Raw genomic sequence first — 14,527 nt, forward strand, 5'->3', positions numbered from 1 at the left:
TTCTCTTTTTGCTTCTCCAATTTCTCATGGTTGTAATCAGTTTAAACATCAATTAAATTAATTAATCATCGATTAAATTATTCAAATAATCAACATGATCAAGTGAAAGTGTTGCTTTTAATTACTCACTAGTTGTTAATTAATTACATTGGAAAGTTAATTGTTGTCTCATCGGGAAAACATCAATAAAAAAAAAGGTAAACACTTTTTTGTTTTATTCAATTTGGATTTTAATTGTGTTTGGTTTTGATTGTTTGAATATTTTTTCATTTTTTGGATTTAATTTCAATTTACAATCAATTTAGTTGGTTCATTTTATGTACAATTGATTAACTGCTGATTACAATTTGGATTACTTGGTGATGGTTGTGTATGTGTTTCCAAAAGTGTAAATTTAGTTTTGATTAAGGAAGGATTTAACTTATCGCAATTGATTAACAAAAAAAAAAGGTAATTTTTAAATGAGATGGTTAATTGTTATTGTTTATTAAGTATCTATTATAATATCAACGTTGATTAGTGATTGATTTTTGTTTCTCAATTGATTCTTGTCACGGTGACGTTTAATTTACGCTTCAATTAACTTTTACCAATCAAGATATTTAGAGAGAGAGAGAGATAGAAATTAATATCCAAATATCATTTTCTCAATTGTTATTACGATTATGATGATGATTGTTATTTGTATCATCAACCAACAATCAACTAACAACAACAACAACTACAACAGCAATTTACACACATGAAATACACTTAAATAATACGTGAAGATTAAGTTGAAAGACTGAAGAGAAAAAAAGATTTAGATTAATGAATCAACTCCATAAGGAAACATAACAATTTAAAGGTAAATAATTTAAAATTAAACAATTAATTCAATCGCTCAAAATTGATTGATTGTTGTCAGTCTGATGTTGATTATAATAGTAACATGGAGACATGAGAATGAAAATGTTAACCAATTAACACACTTTCTCTCCAGTTTATTTTTGTATATATTTAATTGTGATTAACTAATCAACATGATTAGCATAATTGATCAGTCAAATGGGTGTAAAATCCTTAATCAGTTAAATCAGTTTGACTAATGATTAAATTTTTTTTTCTCTCTCTCTTATTTCCCTCATTAGATTGACCATCATCATCGTGATTAACATTCAGTTAACATTATCTAAATTAATTAGAATCTCAATTCCCTTTGAACAATTTAGAATTGATCAGGTAAAATGTTGAGTATCAGAAGGAATTAATTGTGATTAGAATTAATTAGAAGTTGAATTTAATTATAATTTATTTATAACATGATGAAGAAAATAAAAAATCAAATAATCTGATAAATTATTTGAATCATTTGTTTTTGATTCTTAAACAATCACAATTAACTTATTATTATTATAAATACAATTATCGTTCACAATTGTGAGAAACAATCAAATCAGGAAACAAGAAAAAAAAAATCAACAATCAACAAATTATCATCTAAATTTAACTTCTCAAGAGTTTGATTGTTATAAACACAATTAACTAATGAACATGAATTATGTTAATCAATGATAATCTTTTGTGATTATCATTGACAATTAAAGTGAAAAAATATTGTTTTTTTTTCGTTCAATTGATAATCAAGTTAATTGTATCATATTAATATTGATATTGTTTAATTTGATTGTGAACAAAAAATCAAAATTAACTAACCTTGATTAGTGAACCAAATTATAATTAATTTGGATCCTTTTGTTTTTCAGTAAATACCAAGCAAGATGATTAACAATTAAAAGTATTAATTGTTAACTGTTAACAATTTACTTTAAATCGTTGATCATATTTACGATTTTCTTTTTATTCACCTTTCAAACAATTAAACTTTCAAACTTATTAAGAATGAAACTTGAGATCAAAATTAATTAATTGTGATCATGATTTAGATTAAGCCAAATTTTCACCAATCAAATGATTTTCTAACAAATCATTTTATTATTGTTTAAACAACACAATTAGTTAATCATAGAGAAAAAAATCCAGTTGAAAGAAAATTTCTTCTCTATTGGTTAACTTTTAATTAGAGTTAATTGTATAAATTACCAATTAATTTTTTCGATTTTGATTGTTTCCTTTTAATCTTTTGAATTTCCCCCCAACGGTTACCATGGAGACGCTTTCTCTTTGCATTGTCAACAAAAATTTTTCTTCTATTAATTTTTCCGTTCATTTTTAAATTAAATTAATCTTTTTGTCTTCTCTTTAATTATGTTACTTATTTATTGTTCTATTTATATGGTTGATCGATTAATCAGTTTCTTTTCTTTCTTTTAGGTTAAAGTTTATCTGTGGTTCATTGATTGTTGTTTATCTTTTGGTCTTCTAACCTGTTGGTTTCTTTTTTTTTACCGGTTAAATTTAAGATTTAATATGGAGCCTATTTTGAAAAGGAAAGTTGGTTCAATCTTGGAAGCCCTGGAAGCTGCCGCTTGTAGTGCCTTTAATATGCGAGATGTGAGTTAATTGTGTAATTGGTTGTTGTTTTTTTGTGAGAATTATCTAATTGGTTTTTCTTTTTCTTTGCATTTTTACTCTTGTATTGTTGATTTGATAATTTTTTTTGTAAGCAGTTTGATAAGGAGATTTCTGCTATATTGGTGCCTACTTCTGCTGGTTTACCAAGTAAAGAAAATATTACCACCAAAAAAGATGAACCAGTTATCATTGGAGATGATTTTTCATTTGTCCGTCACAAGCAAGAATCTATTCCTGGACTTTCGATAGCTCAAGATGAACCTCAAAGTTTCGTTAAAAGGGAAGGCCAAGTCTTTAATGATTTTATTGGTGGACACGGTGCAAGTTTCAATAGCAGATTTAGACACGATCGAGGAAGAGGAGGACTTTATCGATCAAGGAGAGATAGTGAAGATGAGCAAAAAAAATCGGAATCTCGAGAAGAATCAGTTGAAAGAGGAGGAATTGGTTTCGGTGGGAATAGGAGAGAAGGATTTGATAATGAGCAAAGAAGATTCGACAATGATTCTAGAAGATTTGATAATGAATCTCGCCGATTTGAACATCGTGGTGACTCTTCTGAACGAGGAGGCAGAGGGTTTAGCGGTGATGTTAGAAGAGGAAATTTTGACCGAGGAAGAGGTAGTAATATCGGTGAGCAGAGAAGATTTGAGCCGAGAGGAGGTTCAGTTGACCGAGGAGTCAGTGGTTTTGGTGGTGGTTTTGGAGGAAGAAGAGGAAATTTTGACCGAGGAAGAGGTAGTAATATCGGTGAGCAGAGAAGATTTGAGCCGAGAGGAGGTTCAGTTGACCGAGGAGTCAGTGGTTTTGGTGGTGGTTTTGGAGGAAGAAGAGGAAATTTTGACCGAGGAAGAGGAGGAAATGACAATGACTTTAGAAGACCTCGATTCGAGCCTAGAGGTGGTTCCGCTGAAAGGGGTGGAAACAATAACTTCAATAATAGAAGAGGTACCGGTGGTAATAATCGTCGAATGCGTCGTCGTAAAATGACACCACAAGAAGAAGCCGAGGCTTTAGCACGAATGAACGCAAGAGATGCCGCAGCAGAACGAGCACTGATGATAGCGGGAGGGCAACTTCCGCCCGATTCTTGAAGATTAACCTCAACCTTTTCATCAACTTAATTTCACCTTTACGCCTGTTCAGTTGATAATAAACATAATGTTCAATTTTCATCATAAAGAGGAAAAAAAAAATCCTGAGAGCAGAATCAAAGAAAAGCACAGTTAGTGAAAGTCTTCCAAACTTACCAATCATCAGAATAGTAATTTTGACTTAAATCAAACCTTTACAAACTCTCTGAAAGTTAATCGAATCTAAATTATCAAACCAACACATCTAATCAACTCTTTCTCTTAAAACTGTGATTTAAATCACTTGTAAACTAATCATCACCCATAAACTCATTACAACATTCAAAGCAAAGTCCAGGCATCCAATTAATCATCTTAATCAACTTTACGAGACTAAAAATTTTGTTTTGACAATTTAAACGCTACAATTGGCTAAATCACTCAAACAGCCTAACCATGTATTTTCAATATACTTGCCCGATAATGATTGTAATCGTAATCAATTTAACCATAATCACCATCACCACCGCTACTAATACCATTGTAAGTCTTAACTAATTGTTGTTACTGTTTTTGCTTGTTACCTTAATTATGTTAATCATAAAATCTCCTGTTAAATTGTTGTCATTTTGATATTCCTCCCCCTTATTGCTTAATTGTTACTTAATTATCTTGTTCCTTATGTAAGTCAATCAATTAGCTATTGATTTTTTTTATATTAGGAAAAAAATTAGTTTGACTTTGAAAATAAACTCAAATACAAGTGATTGTTAAAGAAAGAGACAAATTAATTGAGTTAATTGTGATCATAATTAACTAATTTGTTAGAAAATCAATCGAAATAGTCTATTTGTATCAAAGCAATTACTTAATCATCCAAATCAATGTATCTTATTTGTAGCAATTGAAATGAACGAAAATAGGAAACAATTAGTAGTAAATTTAATTGTCATTAGTGAAATAAAATCTTCAATTAAACTCATCAAAGTTAATTAGCAACAGGATGAAATCGCCAAAATTTACTAATTAGATTAAATTTTCATGATCACGATTGAATCGGAATAATTTAACAATCACAATAATTAAACAAGAAGTTAAATGATCCCAATCACAATTAGATTAAAATGTTAATCAATTGATTTTAAAATCAACATTTTATCATATGAATGAATTGATCATCTTAACAATCAAATATCAACAATCAGATTAATCAATTGAATTTATTTATTTTAATCAAAAAAAAAACTTTCCAAACTTCCTAATCAAATCTAAATGTGATTTAATCAAAAAATAAATCAATAAATGATGAAATTATCATGAAACCTTTGTTGATAATAAGAAATTAAGTCAACAATCAACAATCAACAATCAAATATAACAAAAAGTTATCAACTATTTACATTCAACCGTAAATCTTAAATTGTTATCACCAAAATGATAACAATTAAAGGCTTTTACTTTCATGTAACAATTAACGTTTAATTTGACAGGTAAAACCACAATGTCATCAGTTAATTGCTGATTAATTAACATGATAATATAAAATTAATTTGATTCTAATGCTTGAAGCAATAATGATGTAACTTAAATTGTTACCATTAGAAAATAATTTATATCAACAAGAATCAAATTAAGGTTATATTATCATTATTATTATTGTAACATTTAATTTTCTGTCTGTCTAATTGTCACAATGATGATTTAACAATTTAGACACAATTTTATGATGGTTTACCTTATATTTAATTAAATTGTTACTATTTGTCACTTTAATTGTATTAATACATAAATAAATTTAATGGATTAATTTAAATTAACAATTAATATTAGTAAAGGTTAAAAGTTATAATAATAATTTTTTATTATTCTTATAATAAATTATCAACTATTATGATGATAATAAATTAACAATTAAAATAATTAATTGTTAACCATAACAATTTATGATTAATTTCAACAGGTAAAAGGATAAACAATTTAAACTGGATTAAAGTTAATTGTTATGAATGATCCGAGAAACTTTTAATTTGGTTTAATGATCAATGTTGATTTGAGTTTTTCTATTAATTAAACTTTTATGTTTGTAGACAATTAAGTTAACCATTGATGTGATTAAGTTGATTGTCTTTGGTTAATTAATGGTTGATTAAATTGTCCACTAAACTAAAGGTCCATTGAACTTGATTATGATTATGATTATTATCATTAGTCTATTGGATTAAATTGTCTAGATTAACTAATTAGTGGTAAAGGGAGAGACAATCAAATTAATTGTTAAGCTAAATTGTGTCTTGGTTATTAATTATTTGGTATTAATTTAATTTATGATTACTTATTGTTGATGATGAGAATAATTTTCAAAGTCAATTATAATCATGGTTAATTTAATTAGCGACTTGATTTAATAATTAATTGTTGCACTTTGATAATAAACCAATTGTACTGTTAGTTAGTTAATCAAAGTGGTTAACAATTTACTGATTGTGCCTCAGACTGTTAAGATAATTTAAATGTACAAGAGAGTCTCAGTTGATTAAGTTAATCAATATCTAAATTAAGTTAATCAGCTCAATGGGAAAAAAATGAACAAAAAAATTAATACCAAAAACTAAAGTTCATCAAGTTAATCAATATCAACACAAGAGTTTGGATAACAATTAAGTTAAGCAATTTATTAATTCATCAAGGGAAATTAATCATTCTCATCAATCAAATGTATCAGAATAATTAACAATCAATCAAGTTCAATTTTCATCACTAAACATTGATGATAACAATTAAACGCTCTCAATTTTAATCTGTTAAATTGTTGGTCAGTTTGAATTAAATTGTTGCCTCAAAATTAACTAATTGCTGTTGATATAAAGACTGAAATTAATTGTTAATCAAGGTAAAGTTGATTAATTGTTTCAAGTGTTTATTTGTATCATCAACAGGTAAAGAAAAATTAATTCAACAAATTGTTTACTCTCAATGGCACTTGAACTGTTTCAAGAGAGTTAATTGTTTACACACAATCAACAATTTAATCAGATTTAATCACAATTAACTAAATTCATTTTCACATGGTAACAATTATCAGCAAGCAAAAAAGTTCATTTAATTTCATCTCGTAAAAGTAAATTAATTGTTAATTTATCAAGTTAATCATTAACAAAATCCTTCATCTCATTTAAATCATCTTAATCACAACCAGAACAAGTAAATTGTTACAACAACAATTAACTGATTAACTTTTCAATGTATTACTTTTGATACTTTAAACATGGTTAACTTTTAATCATTAAATTGATTTTATCAATTTTGATCAACAATCAATTGTTATGATAATGTAATAAATGATAAAACGTTTCCAGTAAATAATTTGGTTAAATTGATTGTTACAATTAACTAAATCACTGGAGTTAACCTTAAACCTTATCAATGGGCTTTAAAATTAGTTAATTGTGATTAGTAGACCCTCTTAATCCAATCGTAATCAAGAAAGCAATTAAAGTTAAATTCAACGAGAAAATTTTTAATCATGAGAAACGAATCAGATGTTAATCAATTAAATTGCTTGTTGATTAAATTGTTAACCTTTTAATCAACTTGATCAGTGTTAATGACAATCAGTAAATTGTTGTGATTCTCGTTGATTTGATGATAATTTGATTTAAAATGTTTACCATTCTGATTATAATTATCTTGATTGTTAATTCAGTTAAAGTTGATCATCTTATATACAATCAAAAGGTACCAAAGCAATTTACAATTTACTGAATACAATTAGATTAACAGAATTAATTTGATTAACTTAATCAATAAAAATCAAGCTCTACATTAACAATCAACTTAATTAAAAGTTTATTTTAAATTGTTTGTTAATCATTAAACTCCTATTGTCTTTTAAATCAATTGTCTTGAAATAGTTTAATAAATAAACTATTTTTCCAGCAATTAAAGTTGATTTAATTAGCAAGTCTTTGATTTCCTCTTTCTTTGCCTTGGTTAATTGTTAATCATCATCTTAATTGTGAAGAAAATTAAAAGATTCCAGTTGACAACAATTAAGAATGAAAAATGACAATCGTTAATTGTGATCAAAGTTAATCAACAGAAATTTTTGTGAGTTTAAAGTAACAATTAAATTGTAACAATTTATGTCACTTTCTGATAATTAAATGTTATATATAAAACCAAGCAATCTACCTGTTAATTAAATTAAATCAATGGTTAAATTATGTTAATTTCCGTTAATAGTAACAATTTAACTTGATAAACCATAATGATTAACAAAAACAAATATTAATTTAAATAAACCAACGATAAATATATAACAATTTATCAAACAATTTAACTTTTATTGTAATGGAGACACAGACTAATCAAATCAAATGGTTGGACCAATAGAGTAACTGATTAACTAATTGTTGGGGGAAATTTTTTTTCTTCAAATTTTGTCCATGAGATTTACCATTGAAATTGAACTTTTTGTATTTGCTGTTGGTTAAACATGATAACTGATTTAGAATTGGAAAAGTTCATGTTTATCTTTGATTAGAATTGGAATTGACCTTTGTCGGAGAAATGGTAATTGTCCAGTTGTGTCCAGTTAATCTCATTTAAAGAGAACTTTTTTCTTTCCAAATTCTATCAAATCATGATATCTATTAACAACACTCATGGTGTTTATCATCATCATGGTGAAAGATTTTTCATCTTCTCTCACCAATTGAAACTCAATTCCAGATATAATCACATTAACTTGATTCTTTCTCCTTTTTCAATGATAATCATATTATCTGCTCACTGATTATCATTCAATGTGTATATTAATGTCAACATGAAAGTATAAAGTTCACCAATTGTTCAACTATCAATTTCACAAATTCAACTGAATCAAATGCTAAGCTTAAAAAAATCGTAGTTCTAATAATCCAAACTCTTCCTCTGAATTACTTTAAATACTCAGACATGAATATCGATGAAAAAAAATAACACTTATGCTTTTTCTCACATGATTATCTCATGAACATGATGACGATGATTCATGTTTATCACCATGTAAATGCTGATGAATAGATTGATAAGAGGAGAGATAGAAAACTTTTCAGCATTGGATATTCACCATGAAACAAGAATTAGTCTCTTCCAATCTCACTCTCACACTCTCTCTCTCTCTCTCTCTCTCTCTAATTATCACAATCTAATATCATTAATCTCATCGTTCATTTTGTATTAATCAAATTCTCTCACTAATCTCTCACCCTGTAAACAATTTCCAAGAGATTTAACATCAAGTAGATTTACATGGAGTAGAAAGGAAAAAAACGAAATTTCAATTCCATAAGAACAAAAGTGATAACTGAATCTTTCAGTTTTCTCTCCCTGAAGAAAAACAAAACTCCATCAACACTTACCCTTTATTCATGATAAAATAATTCATATACAAACAACGAAGTGATAACTTGACACAAACAAAGAACGAAAAGAAAGAGAGAGAAAGAAAAAAGTTCGAATTGAATAAAAGTAACAGGTAGATTGTTATTCTCATTGAATAACAAAAAAAAGTTCATTCTATTCATTGAACAAAAAAGAAAAGAAGTTTAATTTTTTTTCTATTGAAAAAAATTTCGCACCAAACTTATTGTTCATCATGATGATATTATCGTTATCATGAATCAACCGGAACTTGGAACAGATTATTTCTTATCTTCCATCATGATAATGATACATAATAAATGATAAACTTTTATTACCAGAATTCATGATAATCATCAAACATGAATCCGAGGTGGGAAATATTATTATTACATATGAAATAAAATATCCACCAGGTAATATAATTGGTTAGGAATTTTTTTTAACATGATTAGTTTAATTTTTATTACTTTTCATTATTAGTATTACAAAAACAACTTTATCACCACCACCACCACCTCCACCCACTCACCACCATCACCATGAACATCAACATTGTCATTAAGGTAATAATATTTATGTGTTTATATACAATAAACTCCGAGTATTTAATTTTATCCTCAACTTTTGTTCAGAATTTTTTCCTCTATTTTTATTAGAATAAAAATTCATCATCATCATGGTAACTATTCAGAATAGAAGAAAAAAAAACAAAGTTCTCATATTATATTTCAATGTGTATAGATAAAGTTTTCTTATCCATATATATACACATACACAGGGTAAAGTTGAACAGGTTCTCTCATGGTGTTTGCTGAATTTTGAACAGAACTTTTTTTTTTGTTCTTGTTTCCCTTATGAACCAGAATTTATCAACTTGGAATCATAATGATGTGATAATCACATGGGGATTCAGTTTGTCTAACAAGTAATAATAATAACAATAAGTCACAATTCAATTATCATCATGGTGATTTTGGAAAAGGTAAAATTAGCTTCAATTCTTGTTGATCATAAATCAAATACATGATTCATGGTGATTGATTGGAGGTTTTTACAATCTCTTATCCATGGTTCAATTGTTCATTCAGAATTAACCAGATATGGATATTTACTTGAGATTTAAGGTGAAATTGTACCTGAACTTAATCCTAATATCACTGAACATTAAAAGGTAAGGATAAGAAGAAAAGTTCAGAGTAGAGTTTAAATCCTTTTCTGTCTTGTTTTTAAATCTTTTCTGAGTAAATTGTTATCCAACGAGAATCATATTCTTTACCTGTGGATTATAGTATGATAATGATGATGATAATGACGATGTCGATCATCATCATGGTGATACTATTATGATCTCATGGATTCATGATAATCAATGAATATGATAAGTTGACGAAAACAAAAGTTTCAGAATTTTTTTCTTCAAGAGGTTCAGTTGTGTATCTGTGTTCAGTTTCATGGAGTAGAGTTTCTCTTGAAGTAGAGACTTAAAATAGTCTTTCACTTTTGGATGGAAAGAAAAAAAAAGTTCTAAGAGTTTGTTATCAATGGAAATAACATAAGATCGAATTGTTCATCGTGATCATGACAAACTTTTAAATTTCTATCATGATTACTTTAAGTAATAGAAGAGAATGAAGAAAATAAGGAAGAAAAAAGTTCTTTTTCACATTCAAAATGTTCGATGAAATTTTCTTCACCTTCATATCTCTCTCTCTCTCTCTCTCTCTCTCTCTCTCTCTCTCTCTCTCTCTCTCTCTCTCTCATTCATTCTTGGTTATTGTTCGTTGTTGATGAAAATGAAGGAGAAGAAAAAAAATTCGATATGAAAACATTTCATGAGAAAAAGACGAAAGGAGAAAAAACTAAAGTTCTGTAACAGAATTGATCTGAATCCTTCTCAGAAGTACTCAAGACAATTATCGTTCAGATATTGAATCAATCAACTCACACACATGATGCAGGGTATTAATAGGGTGTTATCCTCATCTGAGGAGAAAGAGAGAGAGAAAGAGAGGGAGAAAAAAAAATAATGAGAAAATAGAATAAAAAAGAAACTTCTCTTCTCAACAATTCTGATAGGAAAAAATTCCAAAATTTCACCAGGGTGGAGTTTCCAAATAAAGGGTAGAAAAGATTAAGCTAAATGAATTTCCTGATACATTTACATTCTCATTGAATCGAAATCACTCAAAATAATTAATCCATCAATTCCCAATGGTGTCAATCTAAAAACAGAATTTCGTATTATTAATTTCTCTCGTTCTTTATGACAATTGATGGTGATAATTCCCAACTAATCTGGTCTCAAGTGACCAGAGAAATTGACCTCACCTCTCAACTAACATTATCGTTGGTGAATATCAAGTTATCTTCTCACATTTCATCCAATGAATCAACTTTTTACAAATCTTTAGCTGAATTATAGATTATCCGCTGAGATTAATTTGAAACGAACATTTTTTTGTTGCAAATTCGAAAAAAAAACTTTTCGATTCTCAATATTTTTGGTTCATTATTTTGTTTAAAAAATTCCTAAATTTCGATGTGATAATTTGATATCGAGGTTGATTGCATGGTGCTATCCTTTGCAGTCATTAATGACAATTGTAATACGAACAGATAAAACGTATATCATAATGATCAAAGGTTAATTAGTTTATTATTTTCGGCTTAAACCATTTTGGCGATTTTCTATTCGGCTCATTTTCTAAATGGCTTGGATTCCATTTTCTCACTTCGTTATCGAGCAATAACCGATTCAGTCCTATCGAAATTTTCAATAATGATAATCACAAAAAAAGCATATGAAAAATAATCAGTTAATTCTGGTTCTAAATCTCAATTCAGTTCGGTTGGATTTCATTGAGAAAAACTTAATCACATTTTCATGATAATTTTAACAAAATACTTAGAAACCAGATTAACATGTTAAAGATTTGAATGTAAAGTTGATTAAAGATTAAGGATTATGATTTTTTTCATTCAATTTCCATGCAAAAAGATTAAGTATTTTAATCCTAAACCAATTAACTCTCATTATAATTGATCAAAATTTAGAGATTTGAAAAAATGTGATCACCATATTTTCAGGATTAACTGAATCGATTAGGATTAGTAAATAATACGTACACAAATGAATAGTTAATTAAATGTTATTTAATTGGCAATTAACTTGATTGTTTTGTGTTTTCTTAAAAATTATCCCTTAAACTGTATTGTTGATAACTTTCTGTACCCTTAATTGTTTACTTTGTGTTTTTATTTCACTTGACAATCAAAATTTAATCACTTATTTACAGAGGAGATTAACTTTTACCTTTTTTTGCTTGTTGATTGTAATACTAAATCACTAATCTTTAATCTCTATTGTTATCATTTTAACCCACTTTTCATTTACCAGGAGGTAACTTCCCAACCCACCCTGTCCTCATCCAAACCCACCTCATACCGAACAGGTAAAAGTTTCATTGATGATTTGGTTGAAAATGGTACTCTTCATTTAATCCCTGGTAAATTGTTAATCAATCTGCTTGATCCACTAACCAAAGGATTAATCAGTCAGATAATCAACAATATGAAAGGTAAGTGAATCTTGATTACCTTTAGCTTGAGCATTTTTTTATTTTTTTCATTAATATTTTCAATCCAATGAATTGGTCACTCATAAAGTTAAGAGAGATGTGTGTTGATTGAATGTGATGTGTTGGTCAGTTGTATTGACCAGCATTTCGTTGTCATTATTAACAAGTAACAAGCAATTTCTTGTAATAATAATAATAATAATAATCTAATAGTAAATAATAGTTTCTGTATCTCCTCATGTTGAATTGTTCATTTTATCATGTTATTTGTTTTCTTTATGATCAACTTAAAATGAAAAAAAAGCAAGCAAAATAGATGACCATTAACTGACCATAGCCAAAGAATAACAGTTGAAATGATCATCATTGTGATAATCATTAAGGTTTATTTTCAGTTTCTCTTTGATAATATTCATCCAGGTAACTTAACCACTCGAATCTTATTATTCATTAGATTATCATGTTTAACTCAAATACTGACCAGTGTCCAAATCTGAGATTACATACTCTCACTGGTCAAATAGCCACTTATGGTCAATTCTTATCGTTCTGATCTCTTTCTCTCTTATTCATGAAACCAATTCTCTAGACCAAAGTATGGACAAAGCTTCATTGGCTGGATTATCGAGTCTCGATTTACTCAGATTAGTTGAGAAACAATCAAAGGGTCTAATTAGTTCAACCCTGAATGATTTAAATGAATCCGATTTAATTACTCGATGGAATCAAGTAAAACAAGAAAATCACCTTGACCATTACTATTGGACAGTGAAGGTCAATAAAAACGATGACAATAAACGAGCTGGACCTGATTCAATGTCGGGCTGGACTGTGGGCTCATCCAAACGAAGGTATTAAAAGTTAATCTCAATCCCCATGAGCGAAAGAGAGAGAGAGAGAGAGAGAGAGAGCATGATTAGTAAATTCAACAGATAGAAGAAAAAAAAAGTTCAGTAATATGTAAGATTTGTAATCTTACACAAAAGATTTACAATGATTAAGTCTTCCACCTTAATCCTCATTTTATATCATCTAATCCTCTCGAAAGGATTATCATTGAATTTTACTAAATGTGAAAGTTTTTGTTAATGTTCAATGATTATCATGAATCTAAAGGAAATCAATTAATATGAGATGACGATTATTTTATTTACCCTTAAAACGATCAGTTAATTGAGTTATTAACAGTATTTATTAGTTGATAATCTTTCATTGGGATTAATCAGTAATCAAGTTTAATAGTTTATTTGATTTGTTGCATTTTTAGTTAATTTTTTTTTTCTCTTCTCTCTTCTTCATCATGTTCATCAACAGAATCATTTATTTACTGAATTAGATAGTAAACTGAATGAAATTTTCCCATGTAATGAGGATCAACATGTAATATCTGACACATGTAAAACTGATCCCATGTTTATCCTCATCTTCAATCATAATTATCATGATTATCATATCAGCGTAATCATATTTAAATTACAGTAATTTCCGTTAACATATATTATCAATTTAATTGAATTAACAGTAATCTTAGTCCGTAGTTGTGATTAAATATCACAAACATATTATTCACAATCTTATTAACTAGTATCTAGTTTATTCAACCATAATTCATGTTGATATTCATCATCATCTCCATGTAATAGAAAGTTCAATTCTGCCTCTTCCACTGCCACCAGTGAGAAGATGAATTTAGTTACAGGGGAGAGAAGTGAAAAAGATTTACTCATTTAGAGTTTTGTTTCTGATGGAAAACCAACAACTGAGAACGGGGAAAGAAAGAGTTGATAAAATTCTGAGAATTCTGAGTTTTGTCGTAAACTTTTGGGGGGAAAATGTTCAGAAGATGATGAGAGAGAAAGAGAATCGTTTAAAGATTTAATTCCAATGGTTTCACTTTTTCCAGGATAATAAGAGATTATATCAAGTCCAATGATCTCAACCGACGGAACGAAAGTT

General features: G+C 28.0%; 2 protein-coding genes across 9 annotated transcripts in view; both read left to right on the top strand.

Annotated features, from left to right (window-relative positions):
• On the top strand, window positions 1-4,214 carry LOC128390896 (putative carbonic anhydrase 2). Of its 8 annotated transcripts, none has more exons than XM_053350675.1 (4): window positions 1-197; window positions 306-450; window positions 2,403-2,493; window positions 2,610-4,214. In XM_053350675.1, exons 3-4 carry the CDS (start codon window positions 2,410-2,412, stop codon window positions 3,606-3,608), a joined length of 1,083 nt encoding a protein of 360 aa, XP_053206650.1. In that variant the 5' UTR covers window positions 1-197; window positions 306-450; window positions 2,403-2,409; the 3' UTR covers window positions 3,609-4,214. The 8 variants fall into 8 exon arrangements, with proteins under 8 accessions (XP_053206650.1, XP_053206651.1, XP_053206652.1 ...); XM_053350671.1 differs by having other exon boundaries at window positions 2-197; window positions 2,314-2,493; XM_053350674.1 differs by lacking the exons at window positions 1-197; window positions 306-450 and adding exons at window positions 657-847; window positions 1,131-1,221 and having other exon boundaries at window positions 2,314-2,493.
• The window catches only part of LOC128390895 (uncharacterized), a 12,724-nt gene continuing 2,186 nt past the window's right edge, over window positions 3,990-14,527 (top strand). Inside the window, exons 1-3 of the mRNA XM_053350669.1 lie at window positions 3,990-4,130; window positions 12,391-12,571; window positions 13,161-13,422. Of these exons, the coding sequence (XP_053206644.1) occupies window positions 4,044-4,130; window positions 12,391-12,571; window positions 13,161-13,422 (530 nt within the window). The 5' untranslated portion in view covers window positions 3,990-4,043. The remainder of the gene's footprint in view (window positions 4,131-12,390; window positions 12,572-13,160; window positions 13,423-14,527) is intronic.

The sequence above is a fragment of the Panonychus citri genome, unplaced genomic scaffold (assembly GCF_014898815.1).
Source record: "Panonychus citri isolate SS breed McGregor unplaced genomic scaffold, ASM1489881v1 Contig00130, whole genome shotgun sequence".
Taxonomy (NCBI): domain Eukaryota; kingdom Metazoa; phylum Arthropoda; class Arachnida; order Trombidiformes; family Tetranychidae; genus Panonychus; species Panonychus citri.

Excerpts from the sequence above, each read along its gene's own strand:
- LOC128390896 (XM_053350675.1), top strand. The coding sequence starts at position 2,410 with ATGGAGCCTATTTTGAAAAGGAAAGTTGGTTCAATCTTGGAAGCCCTG. Across the intron at positions 2,494-2,609 it reads GTGCCTTTAATATGCGAGAT|TTTGATAAGGAGATTTCTGC; the intron begins GTGAGTTAATTG and ends TTTTGTAAGCAG.